A 23115-nucleotide genomic window follows, 5' to 3' on the forward strand; every position below is an offset into this window, starting at 1 on the left:
TAGTGAGTTGGTAATATAGGTTACTGACTGTCAGATAGATATCAGCAAGTTGTGTTTGTGGCATGGCATCACAAAGTTACAAGTGGTGTTCCACAAAGGTTTGTCTTGGGATAGGTTTAACTGGATATACATATACAACAACGATTTGCAGATCATGCAAAATTAGGGTGCATGTTGAGGAGTGAAGCAGTTGTTGTGAACTTTACAGGAGGACTTGAATAGATTGTATTAGTTCAGCTGTGAGTTCAGTGTTGCAAAGTTGGTGAGTGGAATGAAATTTGGTAGGCAACGATGGGATGCAAAGTACACACTTGGTGGGATTATCTTGAAGGAGATGAGAGAGAGAGAGAGAGATCTGTGAGTCCTGGTAGACATAGATCTGGGACCTGAAGTCCAGGATCACATTGCACACGTTGTGAAGTCCTCCTGTAAGGCCGCAAAATCTGCTTGACTCCTCCTCGTTCTCCCAAATCCTGGAAACTATATAAGGAAGGTATGAACAAGGGAGTGAGGTGCCACTTCTTTGTATGGAAAGTCGTTGGTGAGTGTCGTTTTTGCCTGACAGTGCAGACGTGTTGAATGAGTTTAAAGCACAGTTTGATGAGCTCTCTCTCTTCTTGAGAGACACTTGTGACATTAAATTAAGAATTATACACGTTAACACAAGAATATTTTAATGTTTGCCAAATATTTCAGTCTGAAACTAACAGACTATCCTCGGTGGCTTGATAGGAACCGTTTTTACAAGATGGAATACAAACAATTGATCATTCAAAAGTAGAACAAGTGACGTGATGTTATATTGCTAAGCATTAAAGAGAGGTAAATTTCATCAGTGATGAATAAATTATAGGTATTAATTCACAATTTCATATAACAATCTTAATTTATAAATTCAATTAAAGATAACATTAGACTAATGTAAGAATTAAAGGTCTCAATTTAAAAAAAAAATTTATTTATTTTTATTTTTAATGTGTTATCCAGATTAAACTTTCCCATATTTTTGTCAAGGATATACAGTCATTTTGATTCAAGTTAGTGTGTTAAAGTAAGGCCTCAGCACTGTCTTTGAATAGGCGTTTATAGCAACATCTGTGTAGAAGGCAAGTCTTGGACCAGAGAATGTTGTGGCTTGTCTCTATCCCGTGCTGCGCCAATCTAGACTTATCGGATTTGTTGTGAAGAATGTATGATTAATGTTCTTGTATTCTTTTTTCTATAGAGCACCTGGTTTATCCAAAGTACGACAGATTGCAATTACAAGGAACTTGATATACACCAAGCAGAGACATATTTGAGCATTTATCTTTAGAAGAGGGGGAAATAGGTGGATATTTTGTTAATAGGGATATAAGTGGCTGTTAAATTATATTTCTTCAGAATTCTTGAAATTGGTTCTGAAATCCCAGAAATATATCGAATTGGAACTCGACATATTGATTCTTTGTTGTTCTGGATTGGATTGGATTGTAGGAATCGAACAGACGTTGTGTAGTTTTTTCGGAGAAGCCATTTAATTTCATGTGATGTTTGATAGTTGAAAGTTCTTTCTGTAATTCATGGGGAGTTGAGCAATTAGTTCTAGCTCATCGAATTAAACATTTTATGATTCTCATTTTTTGATATGGATGATGGGCAAATTATTTGAGAATGTAATGTCCTGTAAAAGTGGGTTTTCTGTAAACTGTTGTTGTCAAAATACCTGAAGATAAGTGGATGAGGAGGATGTCTAAAAAGGATAACTTGTCTTTTTCAATCTCCATGGTAAACTTAATACAAGGATGTAAGGAATTGATTTTGGCTAAAAAGGAAGGTAAGGAGTCTCTGTTGTGAGGTCACACTGAAAAGATGTCAAAAAGATCTCACCCAAAAGGTTGGTTGAGGGAATATAGATGAAAACAGGACGTCTTCTAGATGTCTAATTACCTGGAGCATTACAATGTTTAAAAAATGAGAAAGAGGAGTGGAGAGTACTGTTATCAGCAAAGCTATGAATAGGATTGAATGTCAGAGAGAGAGAGAGAGAGGGAGAAATCACTGATAGAGGAGGAAGAGCACGGGTGAAAGCAGAGCACCATCATTGATGGAAAAATCTGATGAAAGGAAACCATCCACCATAACTCTCAGTGTACGACCAAACAGAAAGCTAGCAATCCATTCACAAAGGGTAAACAAGAATATCACAAGATGGTAGTTTGGTAAGAAAACTGTGATGGTAGACTCTTTACGCCTTGGAAATATCGACCACTTGAGTTTCTTCAGACTTTTCCATGGCCTGCATCCAAAGCTAGATGAAGTTGTTTTAGAGTTCTGTTGTGGAATGAGAATGGCAGAATCTATATTGGTGATCACTAAGTAGTTGGTGAGTCTCCAAATAATGAATCAGTTGGCTGTTAATGATCTTTTCCGTTATTTTGGAGAGTACTGTGATCAGAGCAGTGGGATGGTTGACTTTCTTCACCCTTTTTTGGGGATAGACGGATAAGAGCATGCTTCCAAGCTGCCAGATAAATATCGAATGAATATGACAACTTGAAAAGATGACACAAGAGTTCTTAAGCACAAGCTTCTGGAGCAATACCATCGGGGCCAGGAGCTTATTGGTATCAAGGCTGCTGAGTATTTTTTTTTTTAAATATCCTTTTGACAAAATTTCTCAGTAGGCATACTGTGAATAGTTTGTGGTCGATGGCAGGAGATCTTCCTTGGTTATCTATACAAGGGTTGGAGGAAAAAACTAATGCAACAGGTCTGCCTTGCCATTAGGAGATGTTACCATTGTACCATCAGGATGTGAGAGAACAAGGTGGAAGGAAGGACAGAAGTGATACCCCACCTCGACAAGGGACCAGAATGCTTGACTGCCATTTGGACAAGGGACAAGCTTAGTGCATTTGACTTTTACAAAATCTTATTTGGATTTGTTGATTTTTCGGCAGTTGCTACAAGCTGTAGTGTAAACTGAGTGAGAGGCTAGACTTTGACTTGAGCCACAGGTCATATGCTGAATTTTTGACTTGGACTGCTTTAGCACAATTGTTGGAGAACCAAGGTTTAAATAATGGTCGAGGGTTTTAAGTGGAGTGGAGAATAAACACACTGACTCCAGCAAGAATAATTTCTGGTATTAGATCAGAGCAGGTTCTACAGTATGCATTAAAAAAAAAAAAAAGCACTGAACTTTGACACCCCCCCTTCAGTACACATGCTATGAGGTATGCCATTCCAATGCATGCACAGTAATAGAAGAGCACATGTAAAGTCCACAACATTACATTGGAAGAAAAGATGTTATTGTTGAGCATTATTTTTCATTCATGCGGAGTTGGTAGACCAAGCCTACGACGTTTGGGAGCAGTTTGTTTGTCATTTTCATAAGCGTGTCCCAAGCAATAGTGTCATCTTTTCCTTAATCGAGAGGTTTTGATATACAAGGAGTGTTCTGCCACAATGCAAAGAGCATTTGAAGAGACCATGAACTGTTAACACAAATGAGAATCACAGGCATGTGCTGGAGCGAATGTTTAAACTTCAATCTCTGAAACACAGTCAACGCTGGACAGCAGTAAAACTTAGGATACCAAGGCAGTCACTACAGAGAGTCCTTAAGGAGCTGGGTGTCTTTTCATATGTCATCATTCAGGTGGTTAAGTGTTTAACAGCAATGGATTATGCTGCATGGTGGGAATACTGTGCACACATGCTGACTAATTTGTGGATCTGTCCTTCCTCCATAATGTCTGGTTCTCAGACAAATTGCATTACCATGTAAGCAATCGTGTAAACAGACGAACCTACAGGTTTCTTGGTTTCTGAATTTGTCCATTCCATTGAGGTATGGACAAATTCAGAAACCAAGTGGTGACCACCTTCACAGCAAGAAGGTGTGGCGACCACATGGTATGCAGTTTCTGGCAATGACATAATTAGGCCCTGCTTCATTGAAGAGGGTGATATAATTGTGACCTTTAGTGAACACTACATTGAGAATGTGTTCATTCTGTTCATGTAGGATTTGCATAGGGTGTTTCGTGCAAAAAACATTTCTTTCTGTATACTGGTATTTCAACAGGATGAGGTAACCTCCCACACATCACGTGGTTCTAGAGCCTATTTATCAGAACACTTCCCTGGGAGACTCATTTCAAGGTTCACAGAATTTTTGTACCCTTCACATTCTCACACCCCTCACATCACTTGATGCCTTTGTTTGGGGTTTATTGAAGGAATGGATATTCCACCATGACCTTCCTTCAAACTTTGATGAACTTGAGATATAAAATTACATGATATGTCCAGCGGATGGGCCAACCCTTGTTTTCTGAGATGACAGAACCTTTGCATGCTCTACGAAACCTGTCTTGAAAGACAAGGTGCCCATTTTGAGCACATAATCAATCATCGTTAATGCTTTATTTGACCAAGATTCTGCTAATAGTTGTGGATGTGTACATCCACAACTGTTATGTGTACATCATGTGTACACATTTCATTGTTTATAAATCTGTTTACTTCATAACATATATCATTGTAGTTATTCAGCACTGTTTTTTTTATACCATGCTATAGGACCAGAAGAATGAAAGCAATAATCAGACAGACCATGGAAATAAAACATAGAAGTCCCATAGGTCAGTCCAGTTAGCACTCTTGTAGTTATACAGGTGTCAGGGCTGATAACAGCTGGGAGAAGAATGATCTGTAGAAAGAAGATGTGGATAAGGTTATGGTCAGACTTGCTAAGAGGAGAGCTTACATATATATGATGTATTTGGAGGAAACTTTAAGGTCCAGGATGTTGAGAGAATGATCAGGATCATTCAAGGATTCTAGTAGGTTTGTAAATAGGTTTGTGTTAATGACAGTTGCAAACAGTTAGACTTCTTTTCCAACAGGATCTGTAAAGTTGGAGAAGGTAATCCAATCAGAACTGTGGATGTTGAAATCACTTAACAGCAGGATAATTTATCCTGCTGTTAGGGTAATTAGACTGCATGGGGTTGACTTTCAGAGATAAATAGTCAGATAGGTTCGTGAAGTCATCAGAATTAGGAAAATGATAGAGGCAGCAAATAAAGGCAACGAAATCTTAAACCAAAGCAGATTATATCAAGAGATTCCTTTGCTATAGGATATCAAACCTGACAAATGTGCAGGTTCCATCCTTCTTACAAAAGTCATCATGAAAGATATAATGAGGAAAGTTGAAGTAAGATGTTATTGTAGAGGATACCAAATTGAAGTTCAGTGATAACATACCAGGTTTGGATGTCTGTAGGTGGTTGTGCACATCATGGATATTTGAATTTAGATCTAGAATGTTAGTAAAGTCAATCTGGAAGTTTTTTTTTTTTTAATTGCACAGAATTCTGATGTTTTGTTAGATTGTGGGGGGGGGGGTGATATTTTTAGAGATATTTTGTGGTAGAATTTTTTTTTTAATCACAGTGGCATTGAAGTCTATCATGATTTCTAATAAAATAATGGAAAAATTTAAAGAGTAGGAGAATTACAACAAAGGTGATGGACTCAGTGACCACCACTGCCACATAGGGAGTACCCAGACTATAGGTGATATTTCTTCACTTAGGTGATGGTAAATGCAGTATTCCTGTATTTAACAGAAAGTACTCATTGAATTGAGTTGAATTTCACATCAGTATTTATGATTGATGACTTGTTATCGGGAACCATAATTAGGGTATGTTACATCCCTCCACAAGAACCATTCTGCTACCCTTAAATTCAAGAAAATATGTAAAATTAAAGGGAGGGAGAAGTGTTCTTATGGTTGGATACAGTATTGCTTTTTTTTTTTCCTCACCCTCTGAACTTTTCTCTTTTAGACAATGCCTCAGTTGCTTAGTGGGGTGATAGTCTTGTATATTTAACTACAGAGGTCATCAGATGAATACAGAAAAGTATGTTCCATTCAACTAAATCACGATAGACGACTACAGAACAGATTTCAATCTAAAAAATTCTCTTTTTAGACTCCCCTCTCCACATTCTCTCCCTAATTGGTAACAACTTTTTAAAAGTGACAGTATAATTGAAAAATAAGCACAAAATGTCTGGCATTGATAATCTATAACTTTCGCAACCTACCTGGGGTTGGACAAAATAATGGAAATACTTGTTATATATACATATTTTTTTTATCAATATGGTTTTGAACTACCTTCAATACAGCCTGAACTTTTTTTGGAATCAACTCAAATAAGGTTTCAATAGTTTCTGGTAGAATTTTTTTTCTTTTTTTTTTCCCCCACTCCCTGAATCAAAAACTTTTTTACTATTCATATTTGCTGCTTACATTATACTGATGAGAGTACAAATACATACATATACAGGTGACATGCATCTTTGTTTCACTACATTGTATACAGGGGCAGCTTGTGCATAGGCACTGCGGAACTGCAGCACCCCCAATTTTTCTCGATATATAAATATATTTATTAATTTATTTATATTTGCTTGGTAATATTTAATTTTATCAACAATCCTATACAATTCTCTTATTTTGTATAATAAATAATAAAAATCCATCTTGTAGCACTTAGGAGGGTGAAGGATGCTAGCAGCACTGTGTTTACCACAGTGTCATATTGCTACGTGTGCAAGCATATGCAAGTCATAGTGAGATGTGAGCTATTAATGTAATGCGACACTGTCCGTCGTGCAGTTCCACTGTTGTTTATATGTAGTTTGTGCCAGTAGTAGAGTGTTCGTAGTGCTTATCATGTTTACTCCGTAAACACGATATATCCCATGATCAACAAAGAAAAACTTGAAACTGAACTTCGAGTATTCTACAGTAGACCCAACATGCATGATTATTGTAAATTAATTGACTTGTTAAAATTTATAACAGGAAATAATTTAGATTGTGATTTTAGTGAAATTACTGTATTGTTAAAATTCTCTTGACAATTCCTATCACTACATCAGAGCCTGAACGCTGTTTTTCAACATTAAAGAGAATAAAAATATTTCTGGGGAGCACTATGAATCAGGATAAGTTAAATGCACTTGCAATGATTTCAATGGAGAAAAATATCTTCAACAGTCACACAAACATCAAGGAAAAAGTTATTGACCTTTTCGCTCGAAACAAAACAAGAAGAATATATTTTATTTTTAAGTATTTTTGAATTATACCAAACTGTATAATTTTATCGATAATAAACAATATTTTTTTTTTTAAATTTTTACCATAATTTTGATATTTTATCCAAACACATATACACTGTACTTAGTGTGTATGTATATTTCGAAGGTTGCAGCACCCCACGATTTCAAGCCACGAGCTGCCACTGATTGTATATACACTGCTTGGAAAGAATCAACAGACATTCTTATAGTCATTGGGCCATGTAACGAGTCACATGTTTGTAGCCATTATATATTGGAGGAATATGAAGCTCCCAATTCAGCAACTGTGTCCAAGTAAGATAACTGCGAGAATGGAACTGATAGAGTTCGAAAGAGCCATTGTGATAGGACCACGTTGCAAACCTATCTGTTCAGCAAATTGTTGACAAATTGGGCCATTCCAGGTCAAAATAATACCATACTGAGGTGGAAGCACAGGGAGTCAGCTGCAATTGCTACCTGCAGTGGACAACCAACCACACTCGCTGAATGTCACTGTATGGTGCTACAAAGGATAATATGTAAAAAGGACCATTCATCAACTTACCAGAGTGTAACTCCAGCTATGAAATTCAGAGGTGGTAGTGTGATCGTATGGTACTGCGTTGTCTAGTTTGGCCTCAGGCCTCTTTTTGTGGTACTATGAACATTGAACTCCAAGAGATAACTGAACATTCTGGACAACATAATGTCTTCTACTTTGTGGCATTTCTGTGGAACTGACCATTATCTCTTTCAGCAAGGCAATGCACCATGTCATAAGGCTGCTTCTGTAACTGTGTGGTTTGTGAACATGAATGTCACAACACTTGACTGGCCTCTGCAGAGCCTAATCTCAATCCTATTGAACATCTGTAGGATGAACTACAGTGTTGGATGAGGTCAAGGGACGTCTGCTCTTCAACAGGCTATCACCTCATTACATGCCTACAGGAAGAATGTTGCAAAATTCCCATTGATTGATATCATATGCTTCTGGAAAATATTGCTCATAGAATTGCTGCAGTCATCGCAGCAAAAGGAGGTCCAACATCTTATTAAGGTGTGCACATAGCTGTTTGTTCCTCATACTATGGTGTCTGTTTACTTCTTGTTAAGCAGTGTGTGTATATATATTATTATTATTATTATTATTATTATTCCTGACACCCCCAAGGAGTCCGAAGACTCATCGCGGGAGGACACCTACAACTGTCAAAACCACTACTAAGAATCATCTCCATCAACGCCATCTACCGCCCACCTCCACCACTACCACAACTAGTATGTTTTGTCTGTAAATTGCGTGTGTTCTGAAGGGCCGATTTGTCTGTATGCGGGATGAAAAACCCGAGTTTCCGGGAGAAAAAACCCTGCTACCTCCATATGAGATCGGCTAACTCACCTTCGATTGAAATCGACCAGATAAAGATTCCTCCCGTCGCGACAAGAATCGAACTTAAGCCTATTCCAATCGAAGGGCGCAATGTACCGTCATTCTTCCAATTGCGCTACGGAGGCACACTTATATATATATATATAAGTACACTGAAATATTAATAAAATTCTAATATAGTATTACTGTTTCAAAAATTCTGTACTGCTAATGTTGCTTTTTTTACATTACATTTGACTTTATTTATCTAATTATATATTTTGCTTTTTTCTACAAAATTCTATACTGGCTATCGCATTACACCTTGGTATGTAATCTTCTGTGCTACAGTGTGAATCTAAGAGATTCACAAATCCAAATGATCTTTCCAAGATTCATGTGTGTGTGTGTGTGTCCTAAAAAATGGTACTGAACTTCAACACCTCTTTCAAAGCATGCACTATGAGATATGGCATTCAACTGCATGCACACTAATGGAAGAGCACAATTGTGCTCTTCCATTAGTGTGCATGCAGTTGAATGCACACTAATGGAATCAATGCATGCACACTATGGAATCAATGCATGCACACATCAATGGAATCAATGCATGCACACATCAATGCATGCACACTAATGGAAGAGCACAATTGTGCTCTTCCATTAGTGTGCATGCAGTTGAATGCCATATCTCATAGTGCATGCTTTGAAAGAGGTGTTGAAGTTCAGTACCAATAGAGTCTATGCTATTACATTTAGCTACAGCAATGATGTTGACATTGGAAGAAAAGATGTTTATTGTTGAGCATTTTTTTCATTCATACAGAGTTGATAGTAAGCAAATGGTCCAAGCCTACAACATATTTGTGAGCAGTTTGTTCATTGTTTCCATAGGCCTGCCTCAAGCAAAGTGCTGTCATTGCCTTAATCAAGAGATTCGGACATACCAGGAGTGTTCTGTCGGTACATCAGAACACCCCCCCCCCCAAATGCCCTTTGCATTTGGGGAGACCAAGTACATGTCCATGATTAACAAAAGAATCATGGACATGTACTGAAACAAGTGTTAGTTTCAGAAATCCGATCAATACCAAACAGCAGTAAAACTTTGGATACCTAGGTAGTCACTATAGCTACAGAGAATCCCTTAACAAGCTTAACCTCTCTAACGGCCATGGTGGATGAAATAATGAGACCAAATTGCACTTCTTATCAGTGTTATTCAATGGGTGTTACAGAATCGTATCCAGATTTTGCTGAACGTCTATAGACATCATAGCCTGTTGGGGTGTTAATGCCTTTTCATATGTCATTCAGGTGGGTCAGTGTTTAACAGCAATGGATTATGCTGCATGGTGGAAATACTGTGCACACATATACTGGCTAATGATCCATCCTTCCTCTCTAATGTCTGGTTCTCCGACGAAGTGTATTTCCATCTAATAAATAAACAGACAAACCTTCAGATTTCTTGGTTTCTTGAGACCTGAATTTGTCCAAGAGCAATCTCTTCACAGCAAGAAGGTTACCACATGGTGTGTGATTTCTGTCCATGGTATAATTCGGCCCTACTTCATTGAATCTGTTCACTCAGAATTTGCATAGGATGTGTCATGCAAAAAATATTCCATTTTGTGCACCGCAGGATGGAGCAACCTGTCACCCATCATGTGGTTCTAGAGCCTATTTATCTGAACACTTCCTCGGGAGGTTTCACTTCAATTCCCAGCCTAATTTCACATCACTTGGTGCCTTCATTTGGGGATGAATGAATTGATGAACTAAGGATAAAATGGCACAATATATACAACAGATGTTTCAACCCTTGTTAACTAAGATGACAGAGAACCTTCGCTATGAAAACACTATGAAACCTGTCTTGAAAGACAAGGTGCCTATTTTGAGCATGTAATCTACCATTGTTAATACTTAATCAACTAAGATCCACCGATATTTGTGGATGTACATCATGTAAACATATATTACTTTCTTAATAAAACCATTTACTCCATAACATATATTGCTGTAATAAGTTTTAAAAGAGGTATACCGTGAGTAGACATATCGATACAAAATTAATAACGGAAAAAACTCACGTACAAAGATTATTTAATAGTATAATTTTCACCTGTGTGTCACAGGCATCTTCAGTACATTAAGCTCAAATTAACCAATAACTGACAATTCCAGCTACTTAGGTGGCGCTTTTTGGAATTGTCAGTTATTGTTTAATTTGAGCTTAATGTACTGAAGATGCCTGTGACACACAGGCGAAAATTATACTATTAAATAATCTTTGTACGTGAGTTTTTTCTGTTATTAATTTTGTATCGATATATTGTTGTAGTTATTCAGTACTGTTTGTTTGTTTTTTTCACTATATTGTGCCATAAAGATGTGTGTGTACTTTGAGTAGACATTGGCTTTTCTTGGTTATTATTTAATTTAACAATAACAATTTATGATAAGAAACCTAATAATTAGTATGCTTTGTAATAATGATAAATCTTTTTGTAAATGAAAATAGGTATTAAATAATAATAAATATAATAATTTCTGACTCCCTAGAGGTCTCTCTTAATAATAATAATAATAATAATAATAATAATAATAATAATATATATATATATATACATTTAAATTGAGCAATCTAGTCTGAACTTCATTTGTACTTATCTAAGTAAAAGTAAGCAATGTTTCATTGTCATTTATAGCTCCAATAAATAGTTTTAATCTTTCTTAGAGATTGCTTTTGCTTTCTCATTTCTGAGCTCTTCCTTAAGAGAGTTAAAGATTCCTTGTACCAGGAATGTGAAATGGCACTGCAACATATTTTTTTCTGATTGAGGTACCTTGAAAAGTAGACCATCCTGAGGCTAATCCAATATTTATTTCGATGAAGAAGATAAGTATGGTATAAAGGTATATCTGCCTGATGTTCAAGAGGATGAAATTAGTGTTAACTTCAGTAAGATTAGGACCGAAGATTTTGTTTATTATTCTGTTGTGTAGACTGTATAATTTGCTAGGGATATTTGGTATGATAATGCAATAATAAGACAAAGACAATGAAAATAAGCAGAAACATTGAACATATCAACTGCATCATGAAGGGGAACCTATAGAACAAGTAAAACATTTCAGCACCATCAACAAAGCCGGTATGGTAGGAAGTTAACTGAATAAATTTATATGGAATAAGAGAGAAATTGGTCAAAACACTAAATTAGCTGTATACAAGCCATGTTCAAACTAATTTTAACTTATGAATCTGAGAGCTGGGTTAGAATTAAAACACTTGACCAAAGACTAGACACCGCAGATATGGGAGTCCTGAGAAAGATTGGGGGTGTGAACGGATGGCATTGGGTGCAATAATCATATTAAAAATTGAGGATCTTAGGAAAGAACTTAACATTGTTTGTATCCAGGAATGTGTTAGCAGAGCTAATCTCAGGTGGTATGGTCACTTAAACAGAATGGGAGAGGAAAGATTAGCAAAACAAGTGTTCTCTGTCAGGTTGGCAGGAAAATGACCCAGAGGAAGACAAGATATATGTGGATTGATACATTAAAAATTGCCTTAGAAGACAGAAATATAAGATTTAATAATGTTGGAGTCTTGACAGATAAGAGGTTGATAGGAAGTTAGTAATGGTGTAAATTCCTCATGTAGTACTATCATATCCTGTACATTCCTTTGAGGGTACATGTCAGGAATTTGATGATGATTTTTTGTATGCTCCCCTAGCTACAAATTCCATGCCATATTGTTGAATATACAAGTATGTAATATACAGTCTGTAAAAACTTTACAGACTAATAACATTAAGCATATAGATAGATAGATATATGCTTAATGATATGCAATCTGTACCTTAGTTTGTTTGTAACTACTTGGATATGGGTTTTCTTTTTTAGATTATGATCTACATGCATGCCCAGATACCAATTGGTGTGGACCCTCAGAATGGTTCACATTAATATTATATTAGCATCCAAAGAACTGATAATAACTGAGATGACATCTCTCCCACCAGTTGGAGAGAGTGACAATATGGTTTTGACTTGGAAAATGAATAGATATGCAGGAGTATCAAAGAGACGGGAACGTATGTGGAATTATAAAGCAGGTGATTATAATAGTCTTAGACGTCAACTTGGGGAAGTTTCGTGGAGGGAGGAATTGGAAGGCCGGGATATCATTAGTGCTTGGGAAATTGTGAAGGAATATTTTTTAGCAGCAATGGTAAGCTGTATTCCACGAGCGAAGAAGAGGACACAATTTGGAATAAAGTGGATGACAAACAATAATAAACAGGAGCTACATGCGAAAAAGAGGCTGTGGAAGAGATATAAGGAGACAGGTGAAGAGAAGATGCATGAAGAATATAAGACACAGACCAGAAGAGTAACTAGTATGGTAAAGAAGGCAAAACTGGAATATGAGAAAAGATTGGCCCTAAGATCCAAAGAAAATCCTAGGGAATTTTTTTAGCTATGTGGCCAGTAGGAGGAGAAATGACTGTGGAAGAATGATATTGTGGGATAAAAATGGGAATAGAGTGACTGATGCAGAGGACATAGTGGAATTGTTCAATGAACACTTTATTGGAGTATTTCATCCTGGAGGAGTCAATTTGAATAGTAGAAAGATAGAGCAGGTTCGAGGTTTAGAGCTGCAGGAAGAGAGTGTGTTCCACATACTGAGTACTCTGGATGTTAGTAAAGCTGTGGGACTGGATGGTATTTCACCATGAGTTTTGAGAGAATGTGCTAAGGAACTGACAGTGCCCTTGACTTAGCTTTTCAATGAAAGTCTGGCTGCAAGAAAGGTGCCCATGGAATGGAAGGAAGGTAAGATAGTGCCATTGCATAAGGGCAGTAGCAAACTGGAAGTGTGTAATTATAGGCCAGTCTGTGTGTCATCAGTAGTTGTTAAGATCTTGGAGAAAGTAGTGAGGGACCGTATACAGCATTGGGCAGATGAGGGTAATGTTATCTGTGAGAATCAACGTGGATTTGTGAAAGGACGCTCGTTTTAGCAATATGCTAGCCTTTTATAATAAAGTTACAAGAACATTAGATGAGGGAAAGGCATATACTGCAATTTTCTTAGACTTGGCGAAGGCATTTGACAGGGTGCCACATGATAAGCTGATATTTAAGTTGCAGCACATGGGTCTGGATGTCAGATTGGTCAACTGGATTCAGGATTGGCTGTCCGATAGGTATCAGAGAGTTGTGTATGGTGGAGCAATATCAAAGAGGCAGAAAATAACAAGTAGGGTTCCACAGGGCTCAGTACTGGGACCTATATTGTTTAACCTTTATATCAATGACATTGTCCATGGATTGCAAGGGGATATTCGGTTGTTTGCAGATGATGCGAAGCTGGGAAGGATTATTAGTAATAATGCAGATGTGGTAGCCCTGCAAGAGGATTTGAATAAGCTAGATAGATGGGCATATGAATTGGGGTGTCAGTTTAATGCAGCAAAATGTAAGGTCTTGAGGTTTGGGACACATCGATGGGACACTACATACTCTATGGGAGGAGTTAAACTGGAGGAAGTAGGAGAGACAAGAGATCTGGGTTTGATGATTGATAGAAACCTGAAATTTAGGGGACATATTGCAAAGGTAGTGAAGGTAACACAGAGGATTGCTGCAATAATGAGAAAGACACTGACCTGTAGAGATAAAATGGTTATCATTCCGTTGTATAAGACTCTTATCAGACTATTGTTCTCCGATCTGGTCCCCAGGATTTGAAGTGGATAAATTAACTGTGGAAAGGGTAACAAAGGCGGATAACAAAGATGGTGTCAGGACTGTACAATGTTAGTTATGAGGATCGGCTGAGGGAGTGTGGACTGCAGAGTTTTGTGGATAGAAGGAGGGGTGATATGATTGAGACTTTTAAACTGTTGAGAGGTGGTTACAGGGTTGACACTGGGGAGTTCTTTCGCTTGGTTGAACAGCGGGAAGGAGTCATGACAAGGGGCCATCCCTGGAAGTTATGAAAGGAAATTGAGAAGGAGGGTGAATAGTGGTTTCTTTGCATGGAGGGTGGTTGAACCATGGAATGCATTGCCTGATGGAGTGGTGAGAGCGAGAACGGTCAATGCATTTAAGGAGTGGTATGATTGATTTTGTGTTTACTAGGAGGGGGACCTCCCTCGATGAGTCTTGATAGACTTTTGTTTCTTAGAAAGGACCTCCCACAATGAATCTTTTGACTCCATAGAGGCCTGAATAATAATAATAATTAATGTTCTTCAAGTTGTTTTAAAGACATTGGGGTTGGGAATCTGTTTCTTATTCTAGTCCCCAAAACTCACCAGAACAGTTCAATAATGTTCAAATCTGAAAATTGTGCTGACCAGGGAAGATGGTTCACCTTCATGCTCTTCAGCCTTGACTGTACAGTCCAAGCTGTGGGAATAGGGGGCATTGTTATCTTAGAATACATTGTTGTTTGGAAATAACTTTTGGATCGTGGGATGCCCGTGATTACCAAAATTGTTAATCAATTGCAGTAATTCTGCCATAAAAAGTAATAATGGGACCAAGAGAATACCACAATATGGCTTACCAGCCCATCACAGAAAGATCCCCCCCCCCTGTGCTTTACTGTTGGAAACATGCATTCTGGATTGGGTTTTCCTTGGGTGTTTTCTTAATTTAAACTTGTCCTGATGTAGGAAACAGCATGCAGATCAACTCATCTAACCATATCGCACGTTTCCAGTTTCTAATCCTTGTGTGTGTGTCATGTGATGTGTGTGGAAAGTGTTTAATATTTTAAAAAAATTCCAATTTTTTTGTCTCACATTTCCTCCACATTCTGCCCATAATCCATAACAGTTTTAGAAAATAACACTATGAATGAAAAAATAAGCACAGAAAAACTTACATGACATAAAATTTTGTTCCTTCATGCTCCTTTGCCACTTGCCTACACATGGCATTGATATGTGTTATCATGTGTTAACCACTCACTCACACATATACACATCATAGGTTTTGTATTCATTGATCTGTTTGTGTATGAGGAATTAATGTTAAAAGAAGTTAAGTTTTACTGTTCAAGGTGCAAAGGAACCTTCATCTGAGGAGTTAGCCAGTCTGAACTTTTTCTCACAGTATGAAGAAATGTTTTGATTGGTTGTACAAAACACGAATTGAAAAAGTGCTTTTGAATACAAAAAAAAATCAAAATATAAGGCCCAATTAAATCCCAAACAACATTGCTTCCTGGGAGCTTGTGGTACTATATGATGAAAATATTCATAATTAAGGACTCAAGTTTAGACTTCCCAATTGTATTTTTGAATAGCTTTAAATATACATTATTATAATCACTTGCTTATTAGTAACTAGTTTTGTGCTCAGTGTTTAACATTTTTATCTATTTCTTGACAACAGATTTTGTTCATACTATATAATTCATCATTACTTTTTAAATAAACAGAAAACTGTTAATTATTGATAATATTATTTATAGGAGGCAGAATCAGCAGCTGAAACAAGTAGTGAAGGCTCAATCTGTGATAAAGAACATCTTATTGAGGCTAAAGAAATAGGTACAGTTTTAAGTTATATGTTAGCAAACCTCTGCTAGATATTTAGAGTGAAAAAGCTATATATAAAATAAAAATTATTTGTATATAGTATGTTAGTGAAATTGAATTTTAAGATATGTATTTCTAACTTGTTCTATCAAGTTTATAAAAGTTCACATGGAGAAAACACACAAGAAGTAAGAAAATACCCATTGACTATGTTACTTTTGATAGCGATATTTTTATGTCTCTGTGGCAATATACAGAGTATTTGAAATTGTAAGTTGTTATCACTTAGTTTTAAGTAGAATAAAATGAATATCACATTAAAAAATAAGAATATGTAAGAAACTTTTAAAAACAATTAAAGTTTAACAGCTTTTACAGATGAACTGTTAACTCAACAATATATACAATATTCAAGAAAAAAAAATATTTAAAAGTTCAAAAACAAGAACCAAACTTGGAACTTGGAAAGAGTGGCAAACTCTGATGAAACATTGATTCATCTAGGGAGGCATGTGGTGAAGTTGTCTGCAAGGACAAAAAAATAAGAACGCTGTAGTGTGGATCATCATCATTTATTTATAATTTTACAATTATAAATATGGAAACCAATCAAAACAAATAAGTAGTCTGTGTACACTAAGATAGGACTTAGAGGTTGTTATGACATAAAGGAAAACCAGGATTCTCTGTCATATGCTAATTGACAGATCTGTGATGCAGAGAGTTGGGGGGAATTGGGGAGAATATTGCTGATGTATTTCCAGTATGGAGTTCAGGGTGGATACAAGAAGTTAAAGAAGAAACCTGGAAAAGAAGAGAGCATACCAAAAGTTCATAGCAAATAAGTCAGCAGATGTCCTAAAAAAAATATAAAAAAAAGTAAGACAACTGAGCTCTGTATAAAAGCAGCTAAACAAAAGTAATGGAAAGACTTTGGGAAGAATGCAGAAGATAAATATTAGGAAGGTTTAAAAAATGTTTTGGAGTCTGTTGAAATGAAGTAAAGAGAGTACTGCAGAAGGAATTAAGTATGATAAAAGTGACATAAAAAATGAAGATAGTCTATATGTCTGTAGTAATTAAAAGACTATTGCATGAAACAAACAGAAAAGTAGTAGAAACTATTCAAGAAGAATGCAAACAGGAGTATCAACTTGAAATAGAAAAATGTGTCAAAAACTGGAAATGTGAAAAGGCAGCTCTAGTAGGATAATATTTGACCAGAAATGATCAAATGTAGTGGTATAAAAGTTTTGCAATGGCTAGCTGCATAATTTAGGGGAGGGGAGGCTGGTAGAAAGGTCAAATTCCTGATGGTTGGAGTAGAACTCTTATGGTTGCCATCTATAAGAAGTGAATAAAGCTGAATGCGAGAATTACAAAGGAATTTCTCTATTAAGTTCCAGGTAAGATATATGCAAGCATTCTTAAGAAGAGGCTGAAAAAATTTGTGGAACAGAAACAGAGAAGAACAAGCCCAGATAGATGTTGTCAAGATCAAATTTTCACTTTACAACAAATATAATTCAGAATTCATGGGTAAGTCATCAGTTAGAATTAGTGGAAATAGAGCAAAATGGTTTGACATAAAATGAGGTATGAGACAATAGTGCAAGCTATCTCCACTTGTATTCACCATCTATATGGATTGCATTATGAAAGAATGTGATGTTAAACCTGTTATTAGAATCAGATATGTTAGACTTAACTCTTTACAGATGATGATGTACTCATAAACAAATCCAGTGCATGTCTTCAGGATTCTCTGACTAAGTTGAATAAATCTGCAATAAATTAGGAATCAGTGATAAAAAAAGACTGAAACTATGAAAATAGGCAGGAACACAGAATTTCAACTGCATTCTCGATGGAGAGTGCAGGCGAAACTTTTTAGGCTCAGTTTTTAGTGAAGATGGCAGATTAAATTTCAAAATAGAGAACAGAATAAGAATTGTTATTATAACAGGGAGTCATTTGAAGAAATTTATATATATAATTTCTATTTATTTAATTTAATTTTATTTTATATTTTGATGGAGATCCCATCCATGAATCGTTGGTCACCCTATAGTATGTTAATTCCATGGAATAGGCAATAAGGAACTTGTTAATGCGTATCTAGTCTTAGTTGCTGGTTTACACTCGTGTAAATCAGCACCTGTTTGGATTCCTATTTTTAACAGGAATACAATTTTAACATTTTATTTCTGAAGATGTCTCTTGTCTCTGTGACAGATGAAATATTGAAACGATTAAGCCTGTTGTTTAATTATTTCTTTTTGTGCTGTAATTATTCCATTCAAATTGTATCATGTTCACAATTGTGAAAAGCTGTGGATTGTATTCCTTGGGAAACACATTTGGTGGAGGACTGTGGGTTTGGAGTTGAACTGTGAGAGGATGTTGGTTAGCTTCTGCTTACATTTGGGCAGATTTGCAAGGAGTTGGGGGATTATTGATGCCAATTCTGATGAAAAGCAGCCATACAAATATTTATAGAAGATGCAAGCTGCAGAGACTGAATGCCTGTGTGAAAGTGAGTGGAGTATATTATGAAAAAATATACTCCATATATAAAAAGTGAGAAAATGTCATGTCAGTCTTATTGCTCTTTTCTGTATTAATCCAGTATTTTTAGATCACCATCCCAAATGTGAGAGCAGTATTCAATGGTTGGCTGATTTGTGATATGTATAAGGTTTGGAGCCATTTGGAGTTAAAATAACTCCTTGACCAAAAGAGAAAGCCTAATTTTTTGATGCAGAGGAGGCTATATTTGTGATATGTTTGCTCGAAGGGAGATTTCAGATTAGAGTTATTCCAAGAAGGGTAGTCTTATCTTGAATAGAGATCTGGGTTTTGTCAAGGCTAGAATTGGTAGAACAAGGTTTTTTTTTGGGGGGGGGGGGATTTATGCAAAGCTGTGTTTAGGTAGCTTTGAAGTTGACAAGGTTATCCAAATTCCATTGATGGATGTTTTGAAGGTCAGAATTTAAGGTAGTAGAGAGAGTTCTGCAGGTTGTGGTGATTTGCACTTTGCAATGTTTGTCAAACAAAAAAGGGGAGTACACTGTGCTGTCATCAGTGAAACTGTGTACTGGATTATCAGTCAGCTGGATCCGATCATTTATATATAGAAGCAACAAGGTGGGCAAAAGAACAGAGCCTTGTACAACCCCAGCATTAGTTGTATATGTAAAAGATAAGGAGCCATCTGCCATCACTCAAATGAATGTCCAGTCAGAAAGCTAGCTGCCCAATTGCAGAAGTCAGGGGGTAAGACCGAATGATGGGAGTTTACTTAATAGACCTTTTGTGCCCAGATTTGGTCAAAAGCCTTGGAGATATCAAGGGCAACCACTTGAAATTCACCAAACCTTTCCATAGTGTTTGGCCAGAGATGGGTGACATAGGTTAGTAGATCCCTTGTTAATCAGCAATGACAGAATCCATACTGTCAGTCATTTATTAGATGAGAGGCTTCAGTTAGCATGGGAGTTGGGTATTGATGATTCTTTCCATTATTTTAGAAAGAATTGAGGTGAGAGAAATTGGACAGTAGTTTGATGGAAGATTTGTCACCCTTCTTAGATATAGCTAGTTTCCAGACTGCAGGATAGATACCAATGGAATAAGAAAGGGCAAATAGGTGCCATAGAGCAGGACTCAATGCTGGTGCACAGACCTTTAGAACAATTAGAGAAATGCCATCAAGACCAGGAGACTTTTTGGTATCCAATTTGAGCAAAATTCTTCTGATCTCTTTCTGTCAAAAGGATAAATGGCATTGAGTATTTGGAATGGTTGGGGAACATTTACCATGATCGGCTATGCAAGAATTGGAGGAGAAGTAGGAAGCCATGAGGTTGGCTTTTTCTGATGATGATGATGCAATAGTATCTCTGGGTGTAATAATGGAAGTAGTGTTAGGCAGAAGTTACAGCCAATAGCTTTGGCTAGAGCTCAGAAGGTATGGCTGCCATTTGGGCAGTATGCAAGTTTCCTGCTTTTAGATCTCTCATAATCAAATTCAGTTTTCAATGTGGTGATAATTTTCTTACAGCTATTCCTGGCTTTGGTGTAGATTATAGTAAGATGGAGTTTTGGATGCATGCTAGTTGCAGTATGCCTGAGTCTTCTTTCACAGTCTTGGCACTTGTGGGAGAACCAGAACTTAGATAAGAGACTGGAATTTAGGGTGGAGCAGGAAATAAATTTTTCCATGCCAATGAGAGAATTTTTTGGTGATTTGTTCTGCACATAAGTTCAGCTCAGATGGCTGGAAAAAAAACAGTAATCTAACCAATGCAATGAGGTGTAGAGGTTGCAAAGATCATCCCTCTTGACTGTTTAGTAATTCCATACAATGTGAGTGGTTGTGTATGTGTTGCAAGATCTACACTGCATTGTGGTCTGAGCTGCTGACAATTTTGCGATACTGCAGGTCACTTTTATTAAGTTGATTCCATCTCTCTCTCTCTCTCTCAGCATAGTCTTGGGCCTGAAGCAGTGACATATGACAATATTCTTTGGATTAGAGTTGCAGTGTTCAGCAATCCTGCAAATATCATCATTTAACATTGCATCTGTTTCAGAATGGAAATTCAAGATAATGGCATTATACTTTTTTATTTTCTGCCTGAATTGTGTCTTGAACTGATGAAGGAATGAGGTTGCAAAGCTTGCTGCCATTATCTGCAGTAGACATGTTAGCTTTAAGATCCTGATCATGAATTGCTTCAAGCCTTTTTTCTGGGAAAAGGTTTCAGAGAGCATGATACGGCTCTGTTTCAAATGTCCATGCACTTGCTGAGGCTAAGGAACTGTTTAATGGTGGAAACGCATTGCAACATACACAACTACTTACATCCACACATTGTATGGCATTATTATAAAGGACAGGCAAAAATGACTGGCTGATGTTTCTTTGGAGTTTGAGTACCAAGTTGTCGATTTTGGCATGATCGGCATGAGTTCACTCGCAACAAAAATTGCATAGTAAACTTGTTCTTTCCTGAAATGTCTAGTTTGCAGCTTCAGAATTTGAAGCTTCAAGAGGTCTATCTGCAGTAGCATGACTCAAAGTAGCAAGTAGCCACCACTTTGTTTTGTGCTGCAGGCATGGCCACACGTTAGCTGCTAGTGCTTGCTATGGTCAATATTAAAATATGGGAGGAGTTTTTGAAATGCTCAGAGTACTTACAGTTGGTTTAGAGACCTCTGCCTAGAGAACTATGTTGTACACTCTTTTGGATCAGAAGTTAAATGAGATTACTTGTAAAACATTTAATAACAGAGCATAATTTCCAAGTAACACAATCCGAAACACCACCTGTAATCTTGTGGATTAAAATGGGTAATTATATGCAATAAGAGAGAAATTAGCCAAAACACTAAACTGGCAGCTTACAGGACATCGCTTAAATCCGATTTAAGTTGTGGATCTGAAAGTATTATTAGTAATACAGCACTTCATAATGACTAAAGACTACAGATATTAGACAAGGATAATTTTCTAATCACAAGATCTTCTCTAATTAACATTCTACACTGATCTCTTTGCTATTCTTTAGTGGAGATGAGGATACCCTTGGGAACTTCAGGGCCCTATTTAATTTCTTTCTTACAAGAAAGATCTTGAATCACTTTTCCATACTTTCGAAATAATACTCAGATCTCTAAACACAATCAGATTTCTTTTCTTGGCCTGACATATGCCTCCAGCCTCTCCTGGCACAAAAAAAATCTCAGCTATATCTTCTTTAGTCTCCATGAAACTTGATGTACTTATCCTCTCAAGACACTGCTTCTCACCTGTACAACTTCTAACTATAAATACCAAATCCATTCATCCATGGAATACTGCACATACCTTTTGTGTGGTACATCCCAAACTTCTCAGAGTTATGCAGAAGAGAGCTAGATCAGTCAGTCACCCTCTCCCTGACAGATTCACACCAATCACACACTCAGGCAGACATTCAGTTTCTTTCTCATGTTTCTTCTATAAGTACTTTTGTGAATTATGTTCTACTCAACTGACCACATCCTTTATCTTCCAAGATTGTAACAACAATTTTAGCTGTCTGTTTTACTATCAAGCTCCAAACCTACCAAATCATCTTCTCTTCCTCTTCTTTTATTCCATCTCTCTACCGCTGTTTCCTGTAACAGCTTCCCTCACTCTGTCATCCCCAAAGACTACAGATATTGCAACATACCCATACCAGACTGTTTACCTCAGACCACAAAGAAAAAAATACAGACAAAAGCAGCATCAACAAAATAACATCAACAACAATCTCACTACTGAAATATCATTAGCTGTTATATAATTAGAACATGCCCCTAAAATTGAGAAATCCCTGATTATCATTGATTTTCAAGAAAAACAAATTCAAATCATGCCACTCATAATCTCTTGGCTGTCAGAAAACAGACCAGTACATGATAAACATGCAAAGACTTCCTGAGCTTGCCCACATAGCAATTAAATAAGAGTAATCACACTCCCTTACTTTCAAACTGACTTCTTTTTCTCTTTAGCCTGTTTCCATTCACTGTGGATGTAGGCCTCCTCTTATGTTTCCAGACTATCTCATGTTAAACCCTTATAGATCATCCCTTTATGTTATTCTTTGGCAACCTTTTCTTCTCTTAGTATCTATCTCCTCAGTGCTTAATTGTACCTTCCATTTATCTGTCAATCTGCTAATATGGTCAGCCCATCTCCATTTGCATGCTTTACAATATTTCACAATATTCTCTACTCCAATCATCTCTTATTCTATCCCTTTGTGAAGCATTCTTCTCTTCAAAGCTCTCAAGCCAAACAAAGCTTGTCTTCTTGTTTTTTAATCATTGCCTATGTCTCACTTCCATAATGAACACAGGAATAATGCACATATTTAAATAGCTTTCTTTTTAAGCATGCAGGCAAATCTCCAAACATATAAGCTTTATATGCTGCTTTTATATATTTCTTAATCTTATTGTTCCTTAAAACTAACTAATTGACTGAAGTTA

The 23115-nt window shown here is 36.7% G+C and overlaps 1 protein-coding gene across 16 annotated transcripts in view; it reads left to right on the top strand.

Annotated features, from left to right (window-relative positions):
- The window catches only part of LOC150095834 (uncharacterized), a 1527755-nt gene that overhangs the window by 1229031 nt on the left and 275609 nt on the right, over positions 1-23115 (top strand). For all 16 annotated transcript variants that reach the window (XM_090409494.1, XM_090409490.1, XM_090409495.1 and 13 more), the window contains one exon: positions 16023-16101. In XM_090409494.1, the coding sequence (XP_090265620.1) occupies positions 16023-16101 (79 nt within the window). The remainder of the gene's footprint in view (positions 1-16022; positions 16102-23115) is intronic.

The sequence above is a fragment of the Typopeltis vanoorti genome, chromosome 19 (genome assembly GCF_054136105.1).
Source record: "Typopeltis vanoorti isolate ZY-2024b chromosome 19, IOZ_Tvanoo_1.0, whole genome shotgun sequence".
In the NCBI taxonomy this organism is placed as follows: domain Eukaryota; kingdom Metazoa; phylum Arthropoda; class Arachnida; order Uropygi; family Thelyphonidae; genus Typopeltis; species Typopeltis vanoorti.